We start from the raw sequence: 13,209 nt of genomic DNA, 5'->3' as shown, positions 1-13,209 counted from the left end.
GAAGGCTGCAAAAAGAAAATGCCAAATCTGGCTTGTGCAGATCGTTTGTGAGGGTGCATTAAAAGGGGATCCAGTTTCATCTCGGTTTGGCTTCTTGCTGCCAGGTAATGCTGTGAAAATTCAGTTCACAGAGGGTTGGGTGGGGGTTTTTCTTTTTTAAAAAAGGGAAGAGGACTGGCCCTGTGGCTGGACAAGGCAGAGAAAAGGGGAATCTCAAGGAAAAATGGGAAATAAATGCAATGCCCTTCTCTTTTGGAGCAGCTTCAGGGCACTTGGGCTGGGTCAGCTGCTTAAAAACGATCCTGTGTCAGCAAAACAGGACAGAATGGAGGATGCAGGGAGAGAGAAACAAGTCAGGTATCCACTGGAACATGCTCTGCCATCACAGAATCTTTCAGTTGGAAGGGGCTCACAAGGATCATCGAGTCCAGCTCTGAAGGGATCCCAACCAGGGATCAAACCCACAACCTGGGTGTTGTCAGCACCGTGCTCTGACCCGCTGAGCTAACACTGATTTTCACCCATTTTCATTCCAATAAAGCTGTATTTCCACACCGCAGAGCTCAAATTGCCCCATTTTGGTCCCCACCATCCCTCCTCGCTGCTGTTCATTCCTGACCCGCCCGGGGCTGCGGGCGCAGCAGGGTTAGAGCAGCACTCGTTGCTGACACCTCCACTTGGTTCCCCTCGTGATGCGCTGAGGTGACACTTGGTACCTCTCATGCGGCTCCCAATTCCAGGAAAAATCCCGGGAGCTCGCTCACTTTGGGGATTTGGAACAGACACAAGCACCAGCGACTCCTCCTCCTCCTCCTCCTCCTCCTCGCATTTCCTCCCCTCTGGCAGAGCCGTCTCTTTAATGAGCTTCCTATTTCCACTCTCCGGCCCGCTCGGAGCCCGCGGCTCGTTAATGCACCTCTTTGGAGATGCTGATGAGGTTTTAAAAGGCTCCGCTGATGGGTTGTGGCCGCTCTGCCGCTCCAGGGACGGCAGCGCCAGGAAACGTCCCCGCATCTCCCTCCCAGAAACACCATTTCCCGCCCAGCAGCTGGGATGGATCCCCGTAATTCACCCAACCACATCAAGCAGCCCTTCGGGACAGAGGTGCTCGATGCCCTTCAGGACAGGGGGGTGCACAGACACCTTCCCCACCCCCGGGGAGGGGGTTCAGGGAAGCTGATTCGTGTCCTCCCACCGAGGTGCCGGGTGATGGGATGCAGGGATGGAATGGAATATGCTGAGATGGAAGGGACCCACAGGGATCATCCAGTCCAACTTACAGGGCAACCCAACAACCCCTGAGAGCGTTGTCCAAACCCTCCTGGAGCTCTGGCAGCCTTGGGGCTGTGCCCACTGCCCTGGGGAGCCTGGGCAGTGCCAACCAGCCTCTGGGGGAAGAACCTTTTCCTGAGATCCAACCTGAGCCTGCCCTGGCACAGCTCCAGCCATTCCCTGGGTGCTGTCCCTGGTCCCCCCAGAGCAGAGCTCAGTCCCTGCCCCTCCTCTGCCCCTCCCCAGGGAGCTGGAACTGCCCTGAGCTCTCCCCTCAGTCTCCTCTTCTCCAGCTGAACACCCCAAGTGCCCTCAGTGTCCTCCCTCGGCTTCAAATCAAGGCCCTTCCCCATCCTCGTTGCCTCCAGTTTACAGAGAGCTTTGCACGAGCAGGGGAAATTCTTCCTCATGTTCCTATGGAATGTTTTCCTGACATCCCACAGGAGTAGAAGCTCATCCAAAGCTCTGTGTGAACCACGTGTGTTCCACTGTTTCCATGTTGCTGTTAGAAAGCTCTGTGAGGGTGCCCAGAGACTTGGCAGGGATGTTGTTTTATTATCATCTGAATGCCTGTAAATAAATTAATATTAAGACCTACTAGTGAAAATCACCGAAAATACAGGATTGTGTTTTAAAGACAGACGATTTTACCTTAAAATGCAATGGTTTGACAACAAGAACAATATTTTCTTCTGGGCACAGCCCAGTTTCTCAGAGAAGCTGTGGCTGCCCCATCCCTGGAAGTGTCCAAGGCCAGGTTGGACAGGGCTTGGAGCAACCTGGGCTGGTGGAAGGTGTCCCTGCCCATGGCAGGGGTGGAACTGGATGAGCTTTAAGGTCCCTTCCAACCCAAACCATTCCATGATTTGAGCTGGCAGCTGGTCCCAGCCAAGGGACTCTGGGAATCATTCTTCTCCTCCTCCATCTCCTGGGGTTTCTCACTCCATCACAGGCAGACACATCATTTGCTCTTCAGTGCCCAATGTCCCTTGTCCTTCTCTGAAAGTTATTTTTATCCTTTCTCCATCAAAGGACTTCTTACCTTCCACCTATTCTTTTATTTTTCATTTGCTCCCAGTCTTTCCAATCTTTTACTATTTCCCACCAAAGTTTTCTCATACCCATGCAAATTCCCCAGAAACCTTCCAAGGAAATTTAACATTCACTGAGTTAAACCCAATGAGAATGTGAACAGACAGCACTAAATAAGAAAAAATAATTTAAAAAATAATTTAAAAATAATAAAAATATTGTCAAATAATAAAATAATAAAATTTAAAAATTAAACTAATAAAACAATAAAAATAATAAAATTAAAATTAAATTTTATAATAAAATAATAAAATTTAAAAATAAAAATAATAAAATAATACAATTAATAAAATGAAAATAAAAATTATCATAAAATAATAAAATTAAAAATAAAAATAATAAAATAATAAAATAATAAAATAATAAAATAATAAAATAATAAAATAATAAAATAAAAATTAAAATTTATAATAAAATAATAAAATTTAAAATAAAAATAATAAAATAATAAAAATAATAAAATGAAAATAAAATTTATAATAAAATAAATAATTTTAAAAACCCCGCTTTTATAATAAAATAAATAATAAAAAACCCTCCACTTTTCAACAAGCTGAAACAACAGGAATTTGGTTCTGTATCTCTACTGTGAAAAAATTCTTCCATGAGAGGAGGCCCTAAGCACCTTTTTCTGATTTTTGTGTAGACTGAGAGCAGCCCAGGGGGGCTGTGGGGGTGTAACAGAGAGGAGAATCTGTCCTAATGAATGTAGGATGAGCACAAAATCCTGTTAACTCTTGGAGTTGGTGTTAAAGAGGGAGAAAACGCCGAGAAAACGCAGCGAACGTGGGAAAGGGTGAAGGAAAAGCAACATAAGAGCGGGATAGGAAGATCCTGAGGAGATGAAGGAAACCAGGAGCACCCTGATGCCACACTGAGAGGGGAGGGAAGCTCCAGGCTCACCTGTCTCGTTGGAGAAGCAGGTTTTGTGGAACTTGCCCATGTAAAACTCCAGCCCGATGATGGCAAACATCACGATGGCGAAGAAGAGGAGCAGCCCGATCTGCAGCAGGGGCACCATGGCCTTCATGATGGACTTGAGCACAACCTGCAGGCCTGGGGGGACAAGGAGAACATGTCAGGGAGGGAAGGGAAAAAAAACAAGGGCTTGGGGGGGGGGAAGGCAGGAGAGAGGGAAAATTTAGGATTGGCAGTGCCACCAATGCTGCTCTTCCCAGGGGGTCATAAAAATGATGCCACTGCCACGACGAGCTCAAGAGCAGGAGAGACAACCAGGAGTTATCTTTTTGTGGTGTCTTTTCTTCAGGTGACAGATTCAAAGGGTTCTTAAGCATGAGAGACCCAAAAAGGGTTTTTCCTGAGCCGGACACTGAGCCTGGAGCTGAGCCAGGTCCTCGGGGCAGGTCCTGCAGCAGCAGAGCTGGGCATGGCTCTGGTTCCCCTGTCCCAAGGGGTGCTGGGCTGACCAGGAGCTGCCTCTCCCTCCACAGCACACAGAACAGCCACCATGCTGCTCCTGGAGGAACAATCCCTGTCTCCAGGGCTGTCCATCCAAAGCTTTTGCATCAGCACTGAAACTCATTTTCAATTAAAACCAGGGGAGATAAGGGAGAGGCTGGAGAGATAATGGCAAAAAGATGCCCACAACAAAAAACCTGCAGTGATAAGCAGCAGCTGCCTTGGTGGCCTGTCCTAAGAGGAGGAGAAAGAAGGATCATCCTTGTCTTGGCACCTTGGACAGCACTGCTGAGGTCAATATGGGGACATGCAGGAAAAAAAGGGATGAAGGTCTGTTGGATGGGAAAAATACTGCAGGGGTAGAAGGAAAGTGTAAATGTGGTTGTGTGTGATTGCACCTCAGGTTTGTACATCTGCTACAAGGGGGGGGAAAGCCACAGTTTTCACAGCATCCCTAAAAACCTGAGAGCAAATATTGTGGGAAAATATTGTGCTGGGTCAGGACACGTCACCACGGGGGAGAACAAGTCCTGCTGGGGGCACAGCTCTGAGGGGCCACCTCGCTCCTCTGTCACCCTTAGACTGTCATTACCACACCTTGCACAGGCAAGAAGTCCATGAAAGAACAGTCAGCAGCATCTTCTTAGAGATCCTGTTAACAAATGTCACCCTGCCCAAGCCTAGCCAAGGACCCCTCCTGGGTGGGAATTCAGCCTGAATTCCTGCCCACAAAAAATGCTGATGGCAGGAAATTTTGGTGCATGATTACAAAGCATCAGCTCTTGCTGGGTGTCCAGAGCACCAAAGTGTCAGCCCTGAAGCAGCCAGGGAGGTGGCAGAGCTGGTGACCCAGGAGGAGATGGGACTGACTGGCTGCCAAGGGGTTAATGCAGACAAGATCAGAGCATCCCCCAGAGCTGCAGTTCCCTTTCCCCAGCTCTTGCTGGAGGGTCAAACCTCTCTGTTCCTCCTTCAGAAATGAAACCCACTCCTGACTGTAGCAGGCAGAGGGGACAGGGACAAATAAAAAGGCAGGAAGGCACAGTGTGAGGACTGGGACGGATTCAGGGCATCAGCAAGGCAGGATGCAGCTCCTCAATGGAGCATTCACCCTTCAGTTAACACAGAAAATATAGGAAGTTGCCTATTGAGTAGAAAAAGCCAAGTCCCACCTGCTCTTTCCCTTCATTTTTCCCTCCCCTTATTTAAAGGAAAATATCCCCAGCACAGGATCTGATCAAAACATCAGAACACCCAAGCTCGGGGCTGGGAGCCTGAAAGCTGCAGAATTTGGGTCTCAGGTCTTCATATCCCACAGAATTAATTCACCCCCAAAGGCAAAGGGGTCCCAGGAGCGATCCCTGCCCCTCACCTGCAAATTTGGGAGGGCAGAGCTGAAACTCAGAGCTGGCTGAGCACAGAGTGGGGTGAGAGGAAATCCGCGCCTGGCAAGGGCAGGAGCCACAGCCAGCCAAGACAGAGGGGGAGAAAATATTGCTCAGAAAAGCATGTAACAGCCCAAAAACCCCAGAATCCCTGAGGCTGTGAGGTGACATTGTCCTGACACTCACTCGGGATTCCCGACACCAGTTTCAGGGGTCGCAGCACTCGCACAGCTCGCAGCGTCCTCAGGTCAAAATCAGTGCCAGCAGTCGCCAGAATCCTGAAAAAAACAGGGAGAGAGGGCAAAAATTGAGATTCAAATGGAAATTCCTCCTTCCAAAGCACGGATTAGTGTCATGTAAAACCAGCTAATAGTCGAGATGCTTTAAACTTTATACCTGTGGTCACGTTGCAAATGGTGTGCACCGAACCCCATTAACTCACACCCTCCTCCAGGGCTGCCGAGCCTTGCTCAGACCATGAAAAAATCCCCAATCTCTGCCTGCTTATGTGGCCATTGACACATCATCTGGTCTCTAAAGAGCTGTGATACAGGAAAACACTGCACCTTTCCCAGAAGGAGACGGAGAGAGGGAAATGAACCCCTCAGTTACACCAGAAATCAGCTGCCAGAGCTTCTCCAGGTAATAAGTTCAGAAATCTCTCAAGTACTGATGCCTGGTGTTTCCCCAATACCTGAAGCAGTTTCTGGTCGTACAGTTTACTCTCTGTGTGCAAAATTAACCTTTGTTCAGAGCATCTTCTTTGAGGAGAATATCCCGAGAGGAGGGTGCGAGTCTGATACACTGATATGAAATACAGTGTGTGAACTCTGAGATGAAATCCTGACATGAACTCTGATATGATATCCTGATATGAACTCTGATAGGAAATACAGTCCCCAAACCAGAATGACTCTTCAAAAGGAAATGTCTTCACCATTTGAGGGTGTAGCAAAGGAAGAAATATTGTCCACAAGCCACAATGATGGAAGCTCCTTAAGCAAAGACTCTAAAAGAGACACTGCCCCACCAGCAAAGCCACATTCACTGCTTACTGCAGCACTTCCTATGGTGCTTCAGCAAAAATATTCTTAAATTAAGGCAGCACTCCCCTAAAGCTTGGACTTGATGATCTTACAGGTCTTTTCCAATTTAAACAATTCTCTAAGACAAGCAAACAATGCAGGTAATAAAGAGCAAACCCTCCCACCAGCTCCCCACCCTCTGCACCATTTACAGCCCTCAGGAGCAATTGCCTTTATTTTGCTGTCTCTGCCCCCAGGTTGTTTTGCCAAGGTGGAAGTGGGTGAGCAGCCAGTCCACCAGTGGGGTCTGCAAGCCCCCAACCACCTGGGATCAAATGCCACCCCTGTGTGCCCACCTCTGCTGAAGGTGCTGCCCGTGGGCACCCATCCCTGACCATCACCAGGTGCTTGGTCAGCCCTTCCCTGAGAGTCCCAACAGCAACAGGGACTCACAAACCCGGCTGAAAAGTGGGATTCCAGCACTGCCAGATGCCGTGGGAAGGGCTGGAAGGAGGTGCCAGGCTCAGGCAGTGAATCCCAAGGATATTACCCTCCTGTACTGGGGCACAGAGATGCTCAGAGCACCCACAGGGTGCACCCAGGATTCATCTGCTCCTGCCCAGGAGCCCTTTTTCCTGGTTCCTTGATAACAGGCTGCTGAACATTCAGCAGTGATCAGCCACCATAAAAAAAAAAATCACAAGAAAAAGCAGAATTTTTTCAAAATAAGATGGGTAATTCTGCTCTGTGCTCTACAGGATGTCTGCAAACTCAGAGGAGGGGGATGTGGCTGTGTAGGGAGATCAAATCCCCGTCCTTGACTTACTGACTGACTTAGCCCTGCTGCCAAACAAGGGCCAGGGAAGAGCAGGATCAGCATTGCTGGGCGGAAAGGGCCAGACTCCCTCAGCAGGAGGTGCTGGAGATCAGGAAAAAAACACGCTGAGATGTTGGATGGCAAGAGGCAAAAGCCATCCAGGACCTGAGGAGTCGAGTATCTATTCCATAGGACACCTGTTCCCACATTTTCACGACCTTAAAATTCCCATTACATCAGCTCCATGGATGCAGTTTGAGCACAAGCAACAGGAGATAATTTAAACTAAGAACCATCCCATGCAGAGACTTCTAATTCCATCTTCTGCACCCATGCCAGTGATTTCATTCCTCTTCTCCCTCCCCTCCATCCTCACAGTTTAATTGCTCACTTACAAACCTGTGCAGTGTGGGAACACCACTGCAAGTCAAGGGACAATCTTCAACATCCACCTTGGATGTTGCTCCAAACGGCACAATCAGTCCCCAGAGAGCCAAGATGGATTTGTGCTGTCACCAGGCAGAGCCCTGCTTTGTGGTACAAGCTGAGAGAAGGGGGACTTGATACAATTATTGGTTTGTTTTAAATTCAAAGAGAAACCGGGAGGGAACGGGAGACACCAGCAATTACCCCCTTGTGCCAGTAAATCTTCCAATGGTTTGAATCTTCATTGCAGAGTTTTCTTCCTAACAGGCTTGATGTTAAAACACCCTGCCCAAACTATGGGAATACTCACACCCCCTTCCCTAGTCAATAAACCCTAAAGAGTCATTAATTCCCACATCAGTGGCACTGGCAGCCCCCAGCCAACCTACACAGGGCACCCCATAGCCCAGCATGCCCCAGGGCTGCAGAGCTGGCCCAGGGACTGTGGCACACCTCAGGCACATCACCCAAACCAGCCACGAGCACAGAGCTGGGCTGGCACTGCTCCCTCTGCCCAGGGCTCAGTCACTCCGGGAAAGCAAAACAGCCCTGGTCAGATTTTGCCTGGAGAAGGAAAAGAAAGATAGAGCTGGGTACTAAACAAGGTCACTTCTGGTGCATAATCACAGAATCACAGACTGGTTTGGGTTGGAAGGGACCTTAAAGTCCATCTTGTTCCAGCTGTCAGTGAATGAATAGGGCAGGGACGCCTTCCACTAGCCCAGGTTGCTCCAAGCCCCTTCCAACCTGGCCTTGGACACTTCCAGGGATCCAGGGGCAGCCACAGCTTCTCTGGGCAACCTGTGCCAGGGCCTCCCCACCCTCACAGCCAACAATTCCTTCCCAATATCCCACCTAACCCTGCCCTCTGGCAGTGGGAAGCCATTCCCCCTTGTCCTGTCCCTCCATCCCTTGTCCAAAGTCCCTCTCCAGCTCTCCTGGAGCCCCTTTAGGCCCTGCAAGGGGCTCTCAGGTTTCCCTGGATCCTTCTCTCCTCCAGGTGAACCCCCCCAGCTCTCCCAGCCTGGCTCCAGAGCAGAGGGGCTCCAGCCCTTGGAGCATCTCCATGGCCTCCTCTGGATTCCCTCCAACAGAAACAGGAGATGAAGGGGCTGAGGAGGCAGCTCTGGCTCTGAACATCCACATCTGAGCCCTGCAGGTGACTGAGGGAGGTGCTGAGGGAGCCCAGGGGGGTACCCAGCGTGTTCCTGCCCGAGCTGCCAGGGCAGGGCTGGGTGCTGCAGCCTTGTCCCACCCCGGCCTCACCCCCCCGGCTCTGGGGCTCCACACAGGCCACCCCAGCACTGGAACTGGGGCAGGGAAGGCCTTGAGGCCTCTAAAAGTGTCGCAGCGTCAGCACCCACCCCAGGAGCCCTTGGGCTCTTACAAAGGACCCACCAGCAGCAGCTGGGGCACAACAAAGGGGCTCAGAAGCTGTGCCAGGACAGAGATGGTGCCTTTTCTCCCTACAAAATCAAAGCTAATTTACTGCTGCTCACCAGTCCAGTCCCTTAAACCGCTCCCAGACATGCCTGGAAAAGTGTCCCAGTGAGGGAAAGACCTTAATTAACTTCATGGCATTTGCCAAAGTGCCACCTTTCTGTTTTGCTTTTTCCCCCCTGCTCCAGCTGAAAGCTGCCAGCAGCCACTGAGAGTTAGGTCAGAACAAGAGGGAAATTATCATTAAAAATAAGAGAAATAGGGAGATCAAAGGAGCCAGCTGACAAGGCACATCCCAACAATCCTGCTCAAGCTTCCCTGGCTGAGCAGCCAAGAGCTGAGAACAAAGCAGAGGTGATGGGTGAGACAGTGCTGGGAGAGGAAATCAGCTGGAGAAGGTTAAAAAAAAAATGCTAAACCAGAAGATTTTAGGTGATAACCTCACAAAGAATAAATGGCTTGATCTGCAGCCCTCTCTGTCTCTTAATGGGTTGTACAGAAACACTGAGATTTGATATGATGCCTTCAATACTTCAAGTCTAAGTGCAACAAAACCTCATTAAATAAGCTCCTCCGTGTAATTTGCCTTTTTGCTGAGCTCAGCACCAAAGGGTGGCTCAGCACCAAACCTTTCCTGCTCATGTGCTGCTGGGGAGGACCTGGGCACAACCCTGCCAGCCCTGAGTGCTCAGCACCTCGTTCCTCTGTCACCATAACTTGGTTAATTGCTGCTTTTTAAATTCATCACTTGGTTAAATGCTGTTTGCTCTGCCTCTCCTCCACTAACAAGCTCTGACTGACACCCCTTCCCAGGGACAGATGTGTGATAAATGCTTGATAACTTCGATTCCAGCAAAGCCTAGAATAAATTATAAAAGCAGCTGATTCCTTTGGGTGTGAAAGAAAGCAAAGAACGAAGGGAAAGTTCCTTCCCTGAATGTTCTGGTAACATAAATAATTAGCACTCCATTCCTTTCAATACCTGGGAGCTCAGGGTTGCTGTGCACTGGTTCAGCTGTTGGATAAATACCAGGAAAGGAATCTTCTTATTGAAGCCCTGACGGAAGAAAATGCCTTGGAACTCCTTCAGGTTTAGCCCCAGAGCTCTAAATCCAGAGGACTGGAGCGGGGAAAGGCCAACCCTGCTCCCTCAGGATCATCCCCACCTTGCCCTCCTCCTGCCTTAGTGGCCTTTCAGTGGATTCATTTCAGATGAGCAGGTGCCAGAGGTGCTTTGCATCCCCCCCACGGAGGGAAGGGGCAGAGGAACAGACACCCAGGAGGTGCCCTGAGAGCCAGCCAAAACCAGAGGATCAAAAATACAGGTTTTGGGTGCCTTTCACCACTTAGAGGAGCAACCCAGCAACCAGACAGGCCATGCCCAGCACACTGATCTGCAGGGGATGGAGCACATTGTCCTCTCAGTCTCCTGCCATCCCTGGCTGTAAATCACCCCCGAGGGATGGGATGGGATGGGATGTGCGGGGGAGAACAGGAGCTGCTCCCAAGCCCAGCAGCTTCAGTGTGTGTGCTCCTGCACAGATAACACCCAGAGACAGCAGAGAGATGAATCACTCACAGCCATTAACACTTCCCAGGGGATCTCACCACTGGAGCCAGGGCAGCTTCTGCTACAGGAGGAATCACTGGCAAATAAATTGCAGGCATTTTTAATGTAACTTTGCCGTTTTTTATTAACTCTAGTCCTAGAAAGTCAGTAGAAACGGTGATTTTATCAGACACCTTACCCCAAACACCAGTTCTTAAGAACCAAGTCAATCCCTTCAGCAGGATTAGGAGAAAGACTAAATACTCTGCAGACAGCTTCCCTCAAAAAAGGATAAAACCAGCAGCTGGCTTATGAAAAGAAATAGCAACTGTCACTTCCTACCCACAGATTCAACCCCACCTAACTCAGGCACTTTGGCAGCATCATCCCCAAAATATCTGACAGAGAGAAAACTCCAGTAAATCCCCCCTCATTCCCAGAGCCTGGCTTTGAGCACAGGTTGGATAACAAGCCCCAGAGACCCCCAGGAAATGGAATCCAATGGGGAAAACAAACAAAATAAATATCTTAATGAGTACTGGATGAGTAGTTTAAAGATATTTCCCCCATCTAAGGGTGTGCTGACTGACACCTCTGTGACTGTTGCCCACCTTCTCCTTCCCAGTGTCTCTTCCACTGCTCAGGGGCTGGAGAAGGCACTGAAAAAAGAAATATTAGTTCCTCCTGGCACTGATCTCTACCAGGACATCAACAGCAAACAGGCAGCACCGTGGAGAAGGAGATGCCCCATCCTGACTTGGAGCACAGGCTGCTCATTTATAACAAGCCCCAGAGACCCCCAGGAAACAGAACCCAGTGGGGAAAACAAATAAAATAAATCTCTTCATGAAGATTTGCTGACTAGTTTAAAGATATTTCCCCCACCTCTAGGCAGTCCTTGGGCTGACTGACACTTCTATCCATGACTGCTGCCCACCTTCTCCTTCCCAGTGTCTCCTCCACTGCCCAGGGGCTGGAGAAGGCACTGAAAAAAGAAATATTAGGTCCTCCTGGCACTGACCTCTACCAGGGCATCAACAGCAAACAGGCAGCACCGTGGAGAAGATGCCACAGTCTCTGGCAACTCGTGTCACCAGGGCATCACTGCCCTCATTCCCTCACACTGCCAACAGATAACGAGGGTTTGGCAGCAGATGAAGCCAAGGACAGATCTCAGGGAGAAGCCACAGCAGCTGCACACCCTGGAAGCTGCAGGAGGCTGCAGGGAGGGTTGGCAGTGGTGGGGGGTGTGCTGAGAGCCACCTCAGCTGCAGTGACACCAAAGTGACCCCAGTGTGGGCACTCAGGGCAGGCAGGATCAGTCCCACACTGGAGATGTGCCCTGGCTGGGTTCCTCACCCGGAGCCTGGGGGCAGGACAGAGGAGGCATCCAGCCCAGGGGGGGTGTGAAGCAGCTGCTCTGCTCAGCTGGCTCCCACTGGCACTGTGGGGACAGGACTGGCAGTGCCACGGCCCCGGATCCGCCGGCAAACAGCGACTGGAGCGGTTGGAAAGGTGCCCCTTTCCACTCACTTTGATTTCATGGTGTCTGAGCTTTATCTTGGCTACCAAAGGCACAGAGTGGACACCAGGCCCGAGCTGATAAGTGGATCTGACGTGCTAATTGCACCGTTTAATTGATGGCATGAGCGGGTTCAGCTGCTGGCTCTGTCACTGCACCAGCTGCCCATGGTCCCTCCCACAGACAGGGATTTGTGAGGGGATCTACTTTCCCCAGGAATCTCATTCAACTTCAATCACATCTATGATTTTCTTCCTTACTTCTAATGGTTCCTCTTAAAATTCATCCTTGATTATGAACTTACACAATGATTTCCATTTTATTTTGTTACATTTTCCCCCCTCTTTGAAAATCACTTCAGTACTTTCATCACTCTCTGTGTCTCCTTTGGGTGACTAATACCAAGCCTAAGCATTCAGCAGAGCCCTGCATGTTGCACCTAAACCTGCCCCTAACCTTCAAAGCTCATCAACAGCTCAATGTACCAGATCCCACCCCTTTCCTTAACACCTGCTCAGAGCAACTCAGGCTGATCCCTGTGCTCAGACAAACGTGTTGATTCCAAAACTGACTTGTTTCCATCAAAACAGCCTCACTGTGGGGACAGAAAACCCACTCTTTAGCTGTAACATGAAGGCAAAATAAAATACACCAAGGAAATGACAATATTCAACATTACAGGGATCCAGAGGCACAAAGAGAGAGAAGAAAAGAGAAAAGAGAGGGAAGGGAAGGGAGAAAACTTAGAGGGAATCTCATCAATCCATATAAATATGCACTGGAAAATAATAAACAGGCCCTGGCACAGGTTGCCCAGAGAAGCTGTGGCTGCCCCATCCCTGCAAGTGTCCAAGACCAGGTTGGATGGGGCTTGGAGCAACCTGGGCTGGTGGAAGGTGTCCCTGCCCATGGCAGGGGGTGGAACAAGATGAATTTTGAGGTACCTTCTAGTCCAAACCCTTCTGGGATTCTGGGATTCTAGGAAATATCTCCAAGAGGTGCCAAGAGGATGGTGCCAGGCTCTTTTCAGTGGTGCCCAGTGACAGGATAAGAGGAATGGCCATAAACTAACAAGTTGCACCTCAACATGAGGAAGGACTTCTTTCCATGGAGGTGGCAGAGCACTGGAACAGCTGCCCAGGGAGGGCCTGGAGTGTTGCCCTCTGGAGACATCCCAAACCCACCTGGATGTGTTTCTGTGCCACCTGCTCTGGGTGACCCTGCCTGGGCAGGGGGTTGGACTGGATGATCTCCAGAGGTTC

At 49.9% G+C, this 13,209-nt stretch overlaps 1 protein-coding gene across 18 annotated transcripts in view; it reads right to left on the bottom strand.

The window, feature by feature from the left end:
- CACNA1B (calcium voltage-gated channel subunit alpha1 B) overlaps positions 1-13,209 on the bottom strand; it is a 309,392-nt gene that overhangs the window by 194,226 nt on the left and 101,957 nt on the right. For all 18 annotated transcript variants that reach the window (XM_039383719.1, XM_039383720.1, XM_039383721.1 and 15 more), the window contains 2 exons: positions 5,355-5,446; positions 3,268-3,420 (listed from right to left, as the gene is read on the bottom strand). In XM_039383719.1, the coding sequence (XP_039239653.1) occupies positions 3,268-3,420; positions 5,355-5,446 (245 nt within the window). The remainder of the gene's footprint in view (positions 1-3,267; positions 3,421-5,354; positions 5,447-13,209) is intronic.

The sequence above is a fragment of the Pipra filicauda genome, unplaced genomic scaffold (genome assembly GCF_003945595.2).
Source record: "Pipra filicauda isolate LSUMZ 115617 unplaced genomic scaffold, ASM394559v2 scaffold321_size1097455_pilon, whole genome shotgun sequence".
Classification (NCBI taxonomy): domain Eukaryota; kingdom Metazoa; phylum Chordata; class Aves; order Passeriformes; family Pipridae; genus Pipra; species Pipra filicauda.
This window is presented reverse-complemented; position numbering and strand designations above follow the sequence as displayed.